The sequence below is a fragment of the Bos indicus genome, chromosome 6 (assembly GCF_029378745.1).
Source record: "Bos indicus isolate NIAB-ARS_2022 breed Sahiwal x Tharparkar chromosome 6, NIAB-ARS_B.indTharparkar_mat_pri_1.0, whole genome shotgun sequence".
Taxonomy (NCBI): domain Eukaryota; kingdom Metazoa; phylum Chordata; class Mammalia; order Artiodactyla; family Bovidae; genus Bos; species Bos indicus.
The window spans coordinates 41,076,363-41,094,899 of NC_091765.1; the positions used below are offsets into that span (position 1 = coordinate 41,076,363).

The window sequence follows — 18,537 nt, forward strand, 5'->3', positions numbered from 1 at the left end:
TTTTGAACTGGGGTCCAGCAATCTGTTTTAATAAATCCTTTATGTGATTCCTGGCACAGTAAAGACTGAGAAGCACTGTACTGTATTCTTCATTTCTGTCAGTAGCCTGCTTTTGAAGACCCAGTTTAGCATGTGGTAAGAGAAATTAAAATGTGGGGATAAGATATGGTGAGGGGCTAAGGAATTCTCTCTCACTATCTTCTTTTACTCTGATTTCCCACTTAAATTAACAATATATTTTGGAGAAATGCTATCAGATATATAGGACTGGGAAAAGGCTGGGTGGGGGGGCACTCGCAATGTTTACTTTCAGGGATGTTCAACTACTTTCATATAAATACAGCTGTTTTAAGATGTTGATGAATAGTTTATCCTTTTAATCAAAATATAAGAGTTTTAAAAGGTTTCATTAAAAGTGAGTATCTTGGGTCTTTACCTTTCTATTCTACACACACTGAGGATGGCACGCTGACCCCCTCAACACCAGGCTCCTAGCCTGGACTGAGGATCATTGGCACTGCATTGGCATCCTGCTGGTGAGAGCCTGATTCTAAGATAGAATGTTTGAGAGCGAGGGGTAGAGATAGGGACAGACACGCAAACAGAGGGAGACATCTATCTTTAGGACTGACCAGGCGAAGCCCATTCCTCACTGTCTGATCCCAGCCTAGGCTGGCTCCAGAGGCCAAGGCTCTCATCACACTTGTTTGCACCATTGTCTTCAGTCTGGGTCCCCACCCACCCCACCATGAGTTCCTTGAGGACCCTTTTCCCTCATGAAATGTTCCTGTGGGCACAAAGTCTGGAAAGCACTGGTCTGGGAGTCTGGTGCCCCACAGGTGCTCAGAACATGTTTACCATCTTATGAGTGATGATAAAGTTGAAGACAGCATGGTCTCAGGGTAAGTTGAGATAATCTGCTATGAAGAACAGTACACAAAGGTACCAGTAGCTACAGAAGGACTTGTGGTAAGACTGTATATTTCTGCCTCCCAACTCCACATATTGCTGAAGCAATACGTGAACTGTGAACTTCCAGTTGTTCAAGCTGGTTTTAGAAAAGGCAGAGGCACCAGAGATCAAACTGCCAACATCTGCTGGATCATCGAAAAAGCAAGAGAGTTCCAGAAAGACATCTATTTCTGCTTTATTACCAAAGACTTTTATGCCAAAGCCTTTGACTGTGTGGATCACAATAAACTGGAAAATTCTGAAAGAGATGGGAATACCAGACCACCTGACCTGCCTCTTGAGAAACCTACATGCAGGTCAGGAAGCAACAGTTAGAACTGGACATGGAACAACAGACTGGTTCCAAATAGGAAAAGGAGTACGTCAAGGCTGTATATTGTCACCCTGCTCATTTAACTTCTACATCATAAGAGTACATCATGTGAGTACATCATGAGAAATGTTGGCCTGGAAGAAGCACAAGCTGGAATCAAGATTGTTGGGAGAAATATCAATAATCTCAGATATGCAGATGACACCACCCTTATGGCAGAAAGTGAAGAGGAATTAAAAAGCCTCTTGATGAAGGTGAAAGAGGAGAGTGAAAATGTTGGCTTAAAGCTCAACAGTCAGAAAACTAAGATCATGGCATCTGGTCCCATCACTTCATGGGAAATAAATGGGGAAACAGTGGAAACAGTGTCAGACTTTATTTTGGGGGGCTCTAAAATCACTGCAGATGGTGATTGCAGCCATGAAATTAAAAGACGCTTACTCCTTGGTAGGAAAGTTATGACCAACCTAGATAGCATATTAAAAAGCAGAGACATTACTTTGCTAACAAAGGTCTGTCTAGTCAAGGCTATGGTTTTTCCAGTAGTCATGTATGGATGTGAGAGTTGGACTGTGAAGAAAGCTGAGCGCCGAAGAATTGATGCTTTTAAACTGTGGTGTTGAAGAAGACTCTTGAGAGTCCCTTGGACTGCAAGGAGATCCAACCAGTCCATTCTAAAGGAGATCAGTCCTGGGTGTTCTTTGGAAGGAATGATGCTAAAGCTGAAACTCCAGTACTTTGGCCACCTCATGCAAAGAGTTAACTCATTGGAAAAGACTCTGATGCTGGGAGGGATTGGGGGCAGGAGGAGAAGGGGACGACAGAGGATGAGATGGCTGGATGGCATCACTGACTCGATGGATGTGAGTTCGAGTGAACTCCGGGAGTTGGTGATGGACAGGGAGGCCTGGAGTGCTGCAATTCATGGGGTGGCAAAGAGTCAATACAACTGAGTGACTGAACTGAACTCCACATTGGAGAATGTTCTAATATAGCAGGAGTAGCTTATGGTTCAGGGGAGAGGAGTGAAAATTGCAGGAGCAAAGTCCCTGAGAAAGTTTTAATAAAAGGCAGGAGATCCTGAACGGACGTGAGGGACTGAGTGCTGTTAGGATCATGTATGCAGAAGGGATGTTAAAAAATGCCTGGTCAAAGACAGGTAGATTAGGCTTGGAAAGTTCTGAGACATCTAACCTGATTACTTGCAACTTCTTCATGAATTATTGCAGGTTGCTCATTAGAATGCAGGAAGTTTGCTAGTGATTGTGGAGGAGTAATGTAGTAGTATAGGTAGGATGACAGTAAAAGTTGGAAGCAATTCTTTCATAGTCTTTAACTTAAAATAAATAATTTAGCATGATCACTTCATGACAAATAGATGGAGAAATAATGGAGACAGTAAGAGACTTTATTTTCTTGGGCTCCAAAATCACTGCTGATGGTGACTGCAGCCATGAAATTAAAAGACACTTGCTCCTGGGAAGAAAATCTATGACAAACCTAGACAGCCTATTAAAAAGCAGAGACATACTTTGCTAACAAAGATTTGTATAGTCAAGGCTATAGTTTTTCCAGTAGTGGTGTACAGATGTGAGAGTTGGACCATAAAGAAAGCTGAGCAATGAAGAAATGATGCCTTCAGACTGTGGTGTTGGAGAAGACTCTTGAGAGTCCCTTGGACTGCAAGGAGATCCAACCAGTCTATCCTAAAGGAAATCAATTCCAAATATTCATTGGAAGGACTGATTCTGAAGCTGAAGCTCCAAGTACTTTGGCCACCTGATGCAAAGAGATGACTCACTGGAAGACCCTGATGTTGGGAAAGATTGAAGTCAGGAGGAGAAGGGGATGACAGAAGACGAGATGGTTGGATGGCATCACTGACTCAGTGGACATGAATTTGAGCAAACTCCAGGAGACGGTGAAGGACAGGGAAGCTTAGTGTGCTGCAGTCCATGGGATGGCAAAGAGTCAGACACGACTGAGCGACTTGACAACAACAACCTAGGGTTGGACAACCTCTTGTACTGGGCTATGGGTTGTTGCAGGAATAGAACTTTGACTTACTTTCCTGTGTTATCACACAAGTAATACAGTTATCATCCCTCCACATGACATGCCTACATTTGCAGGACTCATCATTTCCAGAGAAGCTTTGGGATTATTGGAATATTTGACATGGAGCTAAATGTTATGCAATTAACTTATTTACTTATATCAATTTTAACAGCTTTATTGGAATATAATTTACAAATCATACAATAGACTCCTTGAACATGAATATGCCAGTGATATTTAGTATATTCATAAAAGTGTGGCCACCATCAACACAACTTAAGAATTCTTAAGACTGTTTTAATCATCCAAATGAGAAACCCTGCTGCTACACCCCTACAAATGCACTGTCTGTCAATCTTTTCTCAGTATTTTACATAAATGCAATCATACTTTATATTGTTCTTTATGACTGGCTTCTTTGACTTAAAAAATATTTTAAAGGCTCATCCATGATGTATTTCATTTTTTATTATTGTTGAAAAAATTTGTATGAATGTAGCATATTTATTTATTCAGTTTTCAGTTCATGAATATTTCTATTTTTTGCACTTATTGGCAATTATGATTAATGCTACAGTGAACATCATATACAAGTTTTTTTTGAGTATACATAAGTTTTTATTTCTTTGGGAGTATATACCTAGGAGAGGAATTTCTGGGTCATATGGTCACTCTTATTTAACTTCTGAGAACCTGCCATATTGTTTTAGAAAGCAGCTGTACCATTTTATACTCCAGCCAGCATTGTATCTGGCTTCCGACTTCTCCACACTTGTTTTTATCTGTTTTATTGTAGACATCCCAGCGAGTATATAGTGGTATCTAATTGTGACTTTGATTTTCATTTTTTGAAACTAATTATGTTCAGCACCTTCTCATGTGCTCATTGGCTATTTGTATATCTTCTTAGGAGAAAGGTCTATTCAAGTCCTTTGCCCATTTTTAAATTGTGTTTCTTGATTTTGGATTGAGTTGTAAGATTTCTTTATATAGTATGGATACATATTCCTTATTATGTATATGATTTACAAATATTTTCTCCCATACTATAGGTTGTCTCTTCAAAAAAAGAATGAATATCTCAATTAGTGACATGGAAATGACTTTTTGATCTTAAGGACTTGAGATAATTGGTGTTCAGGAACCCAGTGGTTAATTTCCTTTCTCTGATGCTAAGCTGGTTCAGATTGCTGTCATTCTGTAAAATAAGAGTGTGCTGCTTTAAGGCCTCTCTTGCTGTATATTAGACCACATTTGAGTTGTACTCTGAGAAAATTAAAGGGTCACTCTTCTTTTATTTATCAGAGACATTGATTAGTAATATTTTGAGCAAACTATGAAGCCCATTCATTTAAAGAATTATATAAAATATGCTTTGGGCACATTCAGATCTTTTGGATATTTTTCTCATGGGATGGAGTAAGGGAACAAAAAGCTAATGAAGAAAGAATAGAAAAATTAAAGACTGGAAGGAAGGGGAAGAAGTGAAAATAAGGAGACAAGAGTTGACATGAAGAAGAGATAAAGGAACTAAAAGAAGGAGAGGTTGGAAGAATGACGAAATAGAGAAGGGATCAGGAGGACAGGAAAAGGAGATGAAAAGAGGTCAGGAAAAGAGAGGGAAGGGGAGCAAAGAAAAAGAAGACAGGCAGGCAAAGAAAAAAATAAAACAAAGCAATGAAACAATGCAGACTTCAGAGCCTGGCCAATTTTTCACGAAGGGCCACTTGTAGAGGATAGACTGCAGAGATGCTGGCTCCGAAGGTTGATGATGGCAGTAATCGTGATTCCAATTTGCAACAAATGGTATGAAAGGCAGCGGGACCCCAAATGGAAAGCCCTACACTGAAGGCAGTGAAGTGATAACACAGAAGTAGTGGAGGAATGCAGGGATGCTGAGAGGTTAGTTCTCTACTTGACAACCATTTTGCATCTGATGCGTATTCCACTGTTGCAAAGAAAAAGAAAAAAAAGCTTATTTATCACAAGATCTCTCATCTGGAACAAGGAAGTTTGGATGTTCACAGGAATGCCTTTAAAGTTTTATTCTGTGATGAGCTTTAACTTAGCATTTACTTTTATCCAAGACTTGGTCGTTTTCACCTCTTCTCTTCCTAGTCCTCACCACTCAGTGGGTTGCTGCTGTCAGTGGTCAGTGCAACTGACTCATATCAACTTTTTCCTCTCTCTGGTGTGGCTTCCCTGGTGGCTTAGACAGTAAAACGTCTTTCTGCAATGCTGGAGACCTGGGTTTGATCCCTGGGTTGGGAAGATCCCTTGGAGAAGGAAAGGGCAACCCACTTCAGTACTCTTGCCTGGAAAATCCCATGGACAGAGGCGCCTGGTAGGCTACAGTCCATGGGGTTCCAAAGAGTCGGACACGAGTGAGAGACTTTAATTCTTGAGCCTAATTTTCAAAGCCCCTTTCTCTTTATACCTATTTATTTGTGTGCATCATCTTGATAGATTATACATTACAATGTATAATATAAGTCCTGCTTGTGTGGGGTAAGCACCTAGTTCCATTGTATCCTCTTCCTCACCACCCTAGTCAGTCCCCACAAAGGCTGTCAGAAGAACTGCATTTCAGAGAAGCAGTGGAAGGGAACATTTAGGAAGCGCAGGCAAGGAGAGTGGTGAGGAACGGAAATGGGATAGAGAAAGAGTCCATGGATTCAGAGAGAATAATGGTGGAAAGTTGCATGCAATATGCATGTTGGATCCTGATAAAAATATTCTGAAAAGGCAACTAGTTTTACAAATTCTCCAGGTAAATTTTTGTATGGATACTGTAGAAGAGGCAGGGTTTTTCATCTGCATGAGGTTGGACAGAGAGAGCATTGAGATGGACAATTGAAAGAGGCTGGCATCATCAGAAATCTTTGGACACTATAGATTCCTACAGACCATGGAATGGGGACTGTAAGGGAGAAGATGTGAGGAGGAATCAAGGCAATTTCATCTAGTTCCCAAGGGGCACCTGTAGCATGTGTAACTATGGTTTACATACATGTAAGAGTGGAATACCTGTTGGGCTGCATATGCCATTTAATATAAGACCATTTACTACTTTGCAGGATGAATTACTTTCAAATAATTTCTTGACAGCAAGTGTTCTCTCCCTATTCATAACCAGCAGTATTTATCTTAATGCTAAGCACATAGCAAGGCATCCCTAAGACTGTGTGCTTGGCAGATTGCCCAGTCCACTTCTTGACTCTCACCCTTGCCCTTTGGTGTGCAAGGAAAATCACAGCTCTTGAAGATGTTCCACTCAGGAGGGAGCATGATAGATCCACCTGGATCATAGAGAACCAGAAACAGGGACCTACAGACACCTGTGGTCCAGAGCCATGGTTAACATGGTCTTTCAGAAACTATCAAACTTATCATGGCTTTTCTCCAATGCCAGGAACAGAGTTTTTTGATGGGCCCCAATCTACACACAACTAAACTTATAGATGTTAGAGCTTGTTGAAATTATGGCAATATAACTGAAAGGGAAAAAGAAAATCCTAACTAGGAATTGAATTGAGTAAACCTTTCTTCTGTACTCATCCTTGATTGATTGTATGAGAGATAGTGTACCAAAGTGGATCAAAGTCCAAATGGCCATCAACAATTTTCATATGTAGAAAAGATTGATAAGAAGTGTACATATGCTGAGATATCACAGAACTGCACATTTTCTACTTTTCCCTCTCATTTCTCAATGATCCTCTGAGAACTGTGTGAAAGCAGTCAGAAAGAAAGTTCTTACATTCTTAAATCCTCTGTAAAGAATCTGGAGCTCCTTCTTGGTAAATTTGCTCTGGGCTTCCAGAAGCTCGAGAGCCTCGGGCCGATGCCTGACGGTGGCCATTTCCAGTTCATCTTCCACGCTGTCTGTGGAGGAAAACCAAAGTCTTAAGAACAGTCACTGCTCACCAATGGGTATTCACAACAAATAGGAAAATGGAATGAAATGCTTACTGGATGCTTGTGACACTTCCACAGGAAGGATTCTCACACTGCCAATAAAGGTCTTTATATTTCCCAGGATATACAGTATTAAGCTAATTCTACAGAATAGTTTTTCAAACTTTCTAGTCATTAAATATCACAATATGAACATTTTTACAATATAGATTGAAAAGTGTAAAAATTATGAACAATCTTAAAACCTCAAAACACATTTGAGGTTTTTAATATATATATATACACACACACACATATATATAGACTTATATATAGATACATATATACACACTCTTGTGACCCCATGAGCTGTAGCCCACCAGGTTCCTCTGTCTGTGGTATTGCTCAGGCAAGAATACTGGAGTGGGTTGTTATTTCCTTTTCCAGAGGATCGTCCTGACCCAGGGATTGAACCTGGATCTCCGACAATGCAGGCAGGTTTTTTTAACCAACTGAGCCACCAGGGAAGCCCTATATATACTAAGTACTAGTGATAAAAATGGAATTTTGTTTAATAACAGTCAGTACCACACTTTGTATCATGCAACTATGAGGCAGGACTCCACTAATACACTCTGAAGATTCCATTAAAATCAAGTATTTTGCCAGGGGCTACAAATAGGTCAATCAGATTAGGTGCTGAATTGAGTAAAGGACTCCATTGCTGGTTTGACTGGCATAAACCCAGCCTTCACATGGGATGGACTGGAGCCAAGGGGAGCTTCTGGCTATACCGCACTGTGCAGCCAAGGGAATCCATACTTATGGATAAATGCTAAAATATTGTACTTTGCTTTGTGAAATATATATACATATAATTTCCCAAAGATTCTCTACACAAAAAAAGAATTTTGTGTCCATGTAAACTTGGGAGATTCTGTAAAGTTTAATGCTGTTTCAGAGCAAAGCACTGGAGAATTTTCAACAAAGAGTTCTATTTAACTTCGTTTAACCCACTGACCCCAAAGAGTATTTTGTCCATTGAACCCCTTCTCTCCGCAAGGAACCTCTGCTAAAATCTTCATATGGAATTAAGGAATAAGTGAATCAAGAAACAAATTATGTTGCCACTAAAGTTTCCCTTCCTCTGGAAAACTTTGAACCTTAGCTGCCTTCTGGAAAATTATTTCTCAAACTGAGGTTAGTGGACAGTTGGTGGATCTTGAATGTCTTGTTTGGAATTACAATGTTCTCTATGCATTTTTCTGAGAAACATAGACTGGGCAAAAGTAGAGGAAATTTTAATTAGATTTTCTGAGCAGTCTCTCAATCATAGCATAAGCTCCTCTGGACCCAATGACCCTTCCATTGGAAAGAAACAAGACAGAACATTAACTTCTCAACCTTTGCAATCACACAGCAAGCTGAACCACACTATCAACCTGGTTTCTCCCTCCAGCTGATGCAGATTTACAGATATGCTGAGACTGAGACAAAAGACCCAGAGGATCAGTGTAAGTGCACTAAGTGTGATGATGAGCATCACATGCAGTATTCAAAGCATCACACTTGAAGAGTCTGCCTGCGGACTCTCCTTTACTTAGCTGACTGGTACCTCACTTCTTAATGACTCCTACTTGCCAAAGGGCTGTTTTTATTTCTAGAAGGCTGACAAGCTCTAAAAACATGCCTGAAATCATCAGCAAGCACCAGCATATGAGAAGTTATAGCAGCAGCACAACCTAACCTAATCAAGACTCAGATTCCTGGAGGCAAACTCTGCAGAGAGCACAACATGACTCCAAAAAGGACTGGAAAATTCACAGTGTGACTCAGCTACTGTTTAAAAGCATGTGCTTTGGTTTTTTTTTTTTTTTTTTTAAACTCACTGTGCTGTGCTTAGTCGCTCAGTTCTGTCCAACTTTTGTGACCCCATGGACTGTAGCCTGCCAGGCTCCTCTGTCCCTGGGGATTCTCCAGGCAAGAATACTAGAGTGGGTTGCCATGACCTCCTCCAGGGGACCTTCCCAACCCAGGGATTGAACCCAGGTCTCCTGCAATGCAGGCAGATTCTTTACCAGTTGAGCTACCAGGGAAGCCCTTTCAATACACTGCTTAGAATTTATTAAGTCCCAAGAGATGGGCTAGGTACTCTGCTGATGTAATTCTAATGCTCATAATAACTCCACAATGAGATAGAACTGTCCGTTTTTTACATATTTGGATAATGAGTCGCATAGAGGTGAAGAAATGTGTGTCCCAGTGTCACATAGAAGAGGAGACAGGGGTTGAATTTATACCCAAGTTTTCGATGCCAAACCTTTTTTTTTTTTTTTTTTTTTGCCAAACTCTCTCAATACCAAGAGAAATACCATCGATTAAAAGGAGCATTTTTTTCTCCTCTCCTTTCCTGCACTGTCAACTGAGAAGTGAACTAAATCCACCAGGTCCGTCTCCTCCCTCCTGTTGTCTTTTTGTTGTTGTTCATTCGATAGGTCGTGTCTAACTCTGTGACCCCAGAGACTGCAGCACGCCAGGCTTCTCTTTTTAATCTACTGCAATCTGACTTTCTGTTCTTGTTATGGGTTAAATTATGACCCCTCCAATATGACTGAATTTGGAAGTATGACCTTTAAGAACGTAATTAAAGTTCAAAGATGTCATAAGGGTGGGGCCCTAATGCACTGTGAACTCTTTCTTTACAAGAAGAGAGAAAGATAGCAGGATACACAGGCACAGAGGAAAGGCCACGTGAGGGCTCGGTGAGAAGGCAGCCATCTACAAATCAAGGAGGAAGGCCTCAGGAGAAACCAACCTGGTTGGCACCTTGATTTTTGGACTTCCAGCCTTCAGAATTGTGAGAAGCTGATTTCTGTTGTTTAAACCACTCAGTCTAAGGCATTTTGTTATGGCAGCTGGAGCTAATATATACACCTAAGTAACTTGCTCAAGTTCACACTGTCTCTAGCACCCTAAAGTCCAATTTTTTAAACATCCTGATGAGATTGTTAAAAAGAACCTTCATCCTCCAGAGAGCTTTTGCTCCAAGCCTGGCATATTTTATGTCATTTGAATACCAACAAAAAATCGTGTGAGACATATACCATTGTCTTTATCTAACACGGAATAGAAAAGGACTCACAGAGATTTGAACCTGATGTGAACAGCCGACTCATTGGAAAAGACCCTGATGCTGGGAAAGATTGACGGCAAAACAAGAAAAGGGCAGCAGAGGATGAGATGGTGGGTTGGCATCACTGATTCAATGGAAATGAACTGGGGGTGAACTCCCGGAGATGGTGAGGGACAGGGGAGGCCTAGCATGCTGCAGTCAAAGAGTTGGACACGACTGAGCGACTGAATAACAACACAGAGATTAACTAACTCAAGATCATGTAGCTACTAAGTGACAGAGCTGGGATTTGATCTCTGACTTTTCAATGTCAAAAGACCATGAGCTTAGTAATATGCTGTTTTAAGAGATAGCAACCGTTATATATATTAGTTAAAAATCTTGGAGACAAAGTATTTTAAATCAGAAACCAAGCAGCCAGGGAAACCCAGTGCTCTGGGAAAACATGCCTGGGTGCCTTGAGGAGATCACTGTGGTGGTGGCTGATGCCTTGTTGATTAGAAACATGTAGAATAAGGTTTGGAAGTGATGCGATCGCAGAGCTGAAAGGAACCCAAAATGTTGTTTGCTTTCCTGTATTTTGTTGTTGTTCAGTTGCTAAGTCAAGTCGGACTCTGCTACCCCATGGACTACAGCCCACCAGGCTCTGGTGGGCTGTCTTCCACGATCTTCCTCTGTCTTCCATTATCTCCTGGAGTTTTATCAAACTGATGTCCTTTGAGCCGATGATGCTATACCATATTTACCAGTGAGAAATCTGGGTTCAGATAGGCTGGGTGGTTTATTTGGGCATAAAACAAGAAGCAGGTGGCACTCTGGTTCCCTAAATCATCTCGAGGCTTCTGCAAAGGTGTAACTATGCAGAAGCCTTGCTGTCAGAGTCGCGCTGCTTATTCAACAGTGCTTTTGCATCCTGACAAATTGAATATAACTAGGGTTTTAACTCACGTGGCTTCTAACAGATCTGTTTTTAATCAGATGACAGATTCCCAAACCCAGATACCCTTGAGCTTCTCTGTCTCTTTTTACGTTTTGTTCCTTAGACTTTAGTCTCTTAGGGCCAAGATGTCCTATGTCTGAGTCAACTGTCCCCTCAGGCCATGACACAGTTGGGCTAGAAATTGGAATTCAAATCACCTGGAAACAATAGTGAGTGTGTTAGTCTTTCAGTTGTGTCCAACTGTTTGTGACCCCATGACTGTAGCCTGCCAGGTTCCTCTCTCCATGGAATTCTTCAGGCAAGAATACTAGAGTGGGTAGCCATTTACTTCTCCAGGGAATCATGCCTAGCCAGGGGTCAAACCCAAGTCTGCATTACAGGCAGATTCTTTCTTCTTAGCCACCAGGGAACAACAGTATGAGTTTTTAAAAATAGGTCTCTTTCTCTTATATATTGCAACTTCTCTTAAACTACAGTAGAAGCTTATTACAGCCTGATTCATAATTACACAAATTTGACTCTATCCAAGGTTGAACCATATTCCCAGAAACTAACTATAGAACATCTTGCTTTACAAACAAATCTGAGTGTGAAGCCGGCCTTCCTCAGACACACATTTATAAACAAAGCTTATAATGCTGAAATAAAACCTTTTTATGAAGAATAATGTCACTTCTTCCAAGAAGTTGGTTCAGAGATGAGCCCTTGCCTTATCGTAGCAGGGAACACTGTGAGACTGTTGGCATGTTCTTCCACCTGAGACCTGCCGGACTACTGAATAGCCCAACGGCGTCTAATTTGGCAGACTAAAAATGCTCCATTTAAAATGATGTGAGATCAATGAATAACTACTTGAAGCATTCTAATCGTAATGGGTCTATCAATAGAAGGTCCATTTTTCAATATAGCGTGACCCTTCTTTAAAAAACGTATCCATTTTTATCATGAAAAATCACAAATACTAAAACTTAAAATTCTGTCTGAGCTGAAATTGATTTGTCTAGCAAAAAATTCAACTGACTTGACTTATATTGCTTTAGCTCATTTATAAAAATACCTTCTGAGTCTTTGCACCTAGTGTTTGTCCTTTATTAAATGAGCTTAAAAGTGATCTGATCTGTATGGCAATAACATGATGATGAGGATGATTACCTTCTAAAATTACATTGTTATTAACTATTTTGAAGCTTCATCCAGTGACACATTGGAAGAGGATTTAACTAATTTTGCTCCAGGTTTTAGCTTTCTACTAAGAGATTCTGGAAGATTCTTTACTATAGCATTGGAAACTGATCCTGAGAACTTCCAGAATAAGAGGGAGATGCTTAGTATTCAAGTCTGACATGTGTGTGCATGCTCAGTCGCTTCAGTTGTATCCGACTCTTTGCAATCCACTGGACTGTAGCTCGCCAGGCTCCTCTGTCCATGGGATTCTCCAGGCAAGAATACTGGAGTGGATTGCCATGCCCTCCTCCAGATCTTCCCCACATAGCGGTCAAACCCATGTCTCCTGAGTCTCCTGCACTGCAGGTGGATTCTGTACTGCTGGGCCACCGGGGAAGCCCATTCAAGTCTGACACATTGGGATAAAGATAAAGCTGCCTGGGAGGAGCTTTCTAAAGCTAATCTTCATGACATCTATGTAATTTCTTTCTTCCCTCTCTCCTTTAAAAACCTGTCCAAGCATAGATAAGATGCCATATATTCAGCATTCCGTTCTGTTCCTTAATTCCACGACTCCCAGTGCTCAAAGTGGTTGGAATTACAACCATTTGAGGAAACTTAGTTTCAGGGTTTCGGAGAAGGCAATGGCAACCCACTCCAGTACTCTTGCCTGGAAAATCCCATGGATGGAGGAGGCTGGTGGGCTGCCATCTATGGGGTCGCACAGAGTCGGACACAACTGAAGTGACTTAGCAGCAGCAGCAGCAGCAGCAGTTTCAGGGGTTATGGAATTGGCTTAGGTTTGCACAGCAGGTGATAGCCGGTGAGCTGGGATGACACTTAGCCATCTTCTTTCATGTTTTATCATTTAACTTCTCTGAATAGAGAGTTCAAACCTGGGTCAGGCCCTAAAGCCCCTTTTTACATTTGCCAACTTTAAATGCTTAATCTCAGGAAAGTGAAGGCTTGGGAGCCCTCTGGACTCTTCCTGTCTTCACAACCATTCACCCACTCACCTAGTGGGAGCTATTTTCTGGTGCACAAGGAGAGTATAAACGTGATTATCTCGAAATTAATCATGCACAGCCCACAACAGAAAGCAATCTATCCATCTGAAGCAGTGTGGGGGTCATAGCACTTCCCAGAGCACCCTGAACAATTAGTACCCGCATATTTTTGTTAGTTGGACAAGCATTACTTCAATTCTGACCCTAAAAGCATGTTAGGACACAAAAAGCCCTTTATAATTAGCACTTTATCCTATTCATTATTCATATATCACATGGAAAATGAAAAGTATCGTGAAAACGGTCAATTATGTTGAATGTCCTCTGTTAGAGGTGGTTGTCGGCAATAACACTGCAGTTTCCATTCCAGGAGAACTTGAATTGCCTTGCAATTTCATGATTGAATTCAATCACTTATAAAACATCACTACTCAGAGGAAAATTGCTGGAGCTATTTCTCACAGCACTTATGAATGGATTGTCTCTACCTTATTTATAAACATAAACAACTCTTCAAACAAGCTTAGATTTTAAAATATAATCACCTAATTGGAATGCTTGTTATTAGCATGAACCATAATATTACCTTCAGTCATAAATAGCCCCTTATGATAGGAGCTATTGTTCCATAGGTAAGGTCTGTTTTGTTTTTTTTTTGGTAAACAAGGGAAATAAATATTGACAGTCATTATACACAGAGGAAAAAAAGTCTACAATAGAAATCCTGAGGTAGGGGGAAAAGGAACAAGAAATGTGATTGAACTTACACATAAAGGTATACCCAAAAGGTAGATATACTAGTTTGGAAAGTCAACAGCTGAGACAGACTATGATCAAAGAGAAAATTTAAAAAGTAGTGAAACAGAGATAAAAAAATGATAGCCCATCATAATTCACTAAATTAAAAATGCCCCAATAAGAGTTTCTTCTGAACCTTGATAAACTTTCTCTTGTTTGTCCTAAAGTCTAATAATAATAGCAAACCATTTTTATAGCATTTGTTCTGTGCAAGCACTTTACACACAATAACTTATAAACTCCCCATCAGCATTCTCTGGATGTTATATTCTATTCTATAGATGAAGACACTGTCAGCAAGAGATTAAGTAACTTGCTTCCAATCACACAGAAGCAAAGCCAGGGTATGAACTCTGGAAGGACCTGCTCCAGGATCACATAATTACTAGTCTGCTGTTCTGTCTCCTACAGAAAATGAGGGAAGATGATGCTCTACACATCTACAAATGTCACACCCAACCCAGAATCGGCTTTACACAGAAGACAGAGTTATGTTAGAATTGAAAGTGATCTGGAATCCAGCCCCTCAACTGTATACATTTAAATACAGAGTCTTACATTTAGTGGTTGTAGACTAAGGGCTCTTGGGCACTTCAGTGATAACTGTTCCCATCCGCAGTGCATTCACATTCTAATAAGTTTCTGACTCCACCTCAGGAGCAGGCTTGGATGTGGGAGGAGGGCCATTGACTAAAAGGAGCCCTGAGGCAGAGTAATAATATCTGACATCTGATGGCTAGCTCTTTGTAGGAAACAAAGTTATTTTCCTTTGTTACTAAAGCTAAACGTCATGATTATTCTGTGCACAGGTATCATCACCCGGTTTTTATAGATGAAGAAATCAATGTTGGAAGGAATGTTGTAACTTCTGAAGGACATATAACTTCATATATAACTTCTGGGATATATAAATAGGAAGTTATAGAGTCAGGACTTCACCTCAAGTTTACCGACTGTAAAGTCTAGAAGTAATGGCTGATTACCTGAGAACAAAGGAGGGAACATAAAGTTGAAAAGGATCTTGAGTGTATTATAGCAAATCATAATTACAACAAAAGACTCAGGCATCAAATTATGATCTTTAATCATTAGGGAAAAAGCTTTCTTCATTTTATGTCATTTCCAAAGGTAACGTGCAGGTGATACATTTCTAAAAGCTTCTTAATTAAAAATATTACATTTATAATGGGGAATGAACATTTGGAAATTTTATTTATGCCAAATGTAATGCCCAATTCATAAGATGTTACTGTGTTGTGTGTCACGTTAGAAGGTGGAAGGTAAATAAATGGAATTAATTATCCAGGGGAGTTAAAAGCAGTTTGTATAAGTTTAGTGATGATAAATTCTTGGCAGTATACTAGGAGAATGTTTTCAAGCTAATGTCTGTGATGGTAGTAATATTCTGCCATAAAACATTGATCCATCATGGCTATGTTTAAAACAGAGTACTAGGAAGACTGAGCAGTGACCTAGGTTTTGTTATGTTTCTTCTAGGTTTATGCTATGGATAATTTCTTGGTTCAAAGAAAGTTAGACTGTGTAGTCGACATGCCAGCTGGACATTTGTTGTGTGACAAGGACAAGTTAGTAAAACATTCTGTGCCTGAGAGCTCCCATCTGTTCAGTGCTATAGAAATAAGCATAAAATTGTACCCAATATTAAAGCATAGGGTGACTCAGCATTAACTAAGATTATTTTAGTTACATAGTAACATAGTAAACACTCAATTGTAATGTTATTGTTAGATTTGTGTTAGTATTAATTACAATAACATCTGGTGTCACCCTTCAATGATAAAGCAAAATGGTATCTAGAACCCTTCATTCTAAGAAATTATTCGGTAGCTCTAAGTTTTTGTTTTTTCTTGAGTCTATTTCTCAATTCTGGCATGGACAATGTGTTTTACCACTCCAAGCTTTCACTTAAAAATCTCTAACTAGGCTTAACATTTGTTCCAGTTCCAAAAAATTATTTTGAGAGATTGCTGACATACATTAATCAATCAATAAAGGAGACAATTATGATTATTAATAGTTATTGCATACTTCCTAGTGAGGCCTTATTCTAGAGTCTTAAGGAATGAGGGTTCTGTTACTATACTTCTTCAGTTTGAATTCCTTTTCTGACTCCTGTTAGCCATATGACCTTAGGCACAGTGTATAGTCAGTTCATGCCTCAGTTTCTTCATGCACAAAAGGGGGAAGATAATAGGACTTGACAAAGAACTAGCAAGAGGTTGAAATGAAATAATGTGCAAAGAGCATTTAAAACTAGAGCCTAGCAGATGGTGTTTAAAATATTATTGTTTAATTATTAAAGAGTCTTTTGGGATGAGCATTATTTTGTCCATTTTAGATGGCTGAATTGAGGTATAGGGTCGTTGAAAAACTCATCCAAGAATACACAGCAAGGGTAATTCTATCAGTTGTCAAAGCCCTTGCCCTAAAACTTGCACCGTTTTTTTTTTTTTTTTTTTCTTTTTGCAGAGACTCAGTGCTGAGCAATTGTTAATCATGGGATCCACCAGAAATCACAGCTTCCTTGGGGACCTTTTATCCTCTTCCAGTTGGGTACTGACTAGAGAATAAGGACCATTTTTTTTGGAATGGAATTTGAGGCAATAGCTTAGCTTTATTGCTTGTCATTTCCTCCTACATACCATATGACCTAATATCTAGGATAATTTACTATTGTGTGGACAAAGCTGCATTATCAGCTTTAATCCTTTTGCTTACACTATCTCCTCTACACGGATCTGCCTTTCTTCCTCCTCAACCTCTCTCTTTTTCTTGAAGGCCCAGCTCAGAGGGTTTCACAGAGAAGAGGCCTCCTCACATTTCCATATAGCATGTGAACTGTCTGTTGTCAGCTCTGATGGTGTTGTATGTCATTGACCTGCTTGAATAGCTGTCATTTCTTCTGTACTATGAACATTTTGAGACAAGAGATCTGTGTTAGTTATTGTGCTACAATAGTGCACACTATTAGTACTATAGTGGTACTAATGCCTAGCATGGTTCTGGATGTTAGCGACAGTTCATTCTCTCATTCACTTAGTATTTACTGAGTGCCTCTTTTAAGCCAAGAACTGTTCAAGGTCTTGTGGAAACTTGAATGAATAAAAAAGACAAAAATCCTTGTTTCCATGGACCTTAATCTCTAGTGAGTCACAAACAGGACATTGGAACAGAACTGTCAACTGAGCAGATGGATATATATGTCTGGGGGTGAGAAACAAACTCTGAGCTGAAGATGTATATATCAGAGTCATCACCATGCAAGTCATATTTAAGACCATAAGTTCAATGAGATCATTAAGGAAATGAATGCTGATAGAGAAGAGTATGTCTTTCTTTTAATCACAAAGGAATTAGAATGTCAAGAGAGTAGGCAAGCCCAGGACAAGACTAGCCCCGAAATGATCCCAGTTTTTAAGAATTACTTTTGATGGAGGGGGTGGTAGTCCCTCCTGGGAGCATCTCTTAGAGCTTCCCACTCATGTTCATCAAAGAATAAAGTAATTGAGTTGTATGTATGTTACATGTAAGTGTAACATTCACAGAACACAGACCCAGTTTCCCCAATGGTCTTCACATATTTTCCATGTTTTAAAGCATTTATTCATGGTAAAGAGGTGTCTCTCTTTGAGTCTATTTTTCCTCAGCAGCCAAAGACAGCTTGGATGTAATCATGACTCTTAACTGAAGGTGCTTAAACTCATCTTAAGGGAACTGAGATGTAGCAATTGTGGCAAAAATCACAGAATCTCCCATTGCATCACCAAGTGGGAAAAGAGTTGGATGTGACCTCCGAGAACCAGGGAAGAAAGCTATGGAGCAACAATGCATGGGGTCTTGTTGCACAGGCTCTGTTTCATCTTTCCCACTAGAGTGTAAATTCCTGATGGATAGGCTCTATATTTGGCTTATTCATGGTTGCACCCTCAGCACCTACAATAATGCCTACCATGTGATAGGTATTTATAAAGGTTTGTCAAAATGACTAAATGACCTGGGTTTGAGTTTTAGTTCAGCTGCTTAGTAACTATAGAATTTGGGGCGAGTCACTTAAGATCTCAAATCCTCAGTCTTCTCATCTGTGAAATGGAGATAACAATAGCACTTTAACAAAAACTTTGAAGATTAACTGGAATAATTTACAGATTTTGCACAACGTATGATGCATGATAAAAATCCGCATTCATGCTTTTTGCTATTATGATGATGATTTTGCCATTGATTCCTCTAACAA

General features: G+C 39.9%; 1 protein-coding gene across 4 annotated transcripts in view; it reads right to left on the reverse strand.

Annotated features, from left to right (window-relative positions):
• KCNIP4 (potassium voltage-gated channel interacting protein 4) overlaps positions 1–18,537 on the reverse strand; it is a 1,318,263-nt gene that overhangs the window by 97,807 nt on the left and 1,201,919 nt on the right. For all 4 annotated transcript variants that reach the window (XM_070791223.1, XM_070791226.1, XM_070791225.1 and 1 more), the window contains one exon: positions 7,104–7,228. In XM_070791223.1, the coding sequence (XP_070647324.1) occupies positions 7,104–7,228 (125 nt within the window). The remainder of the gene's footprint in view (positions 1–7,103; positions 7,229–18,537) is intronic.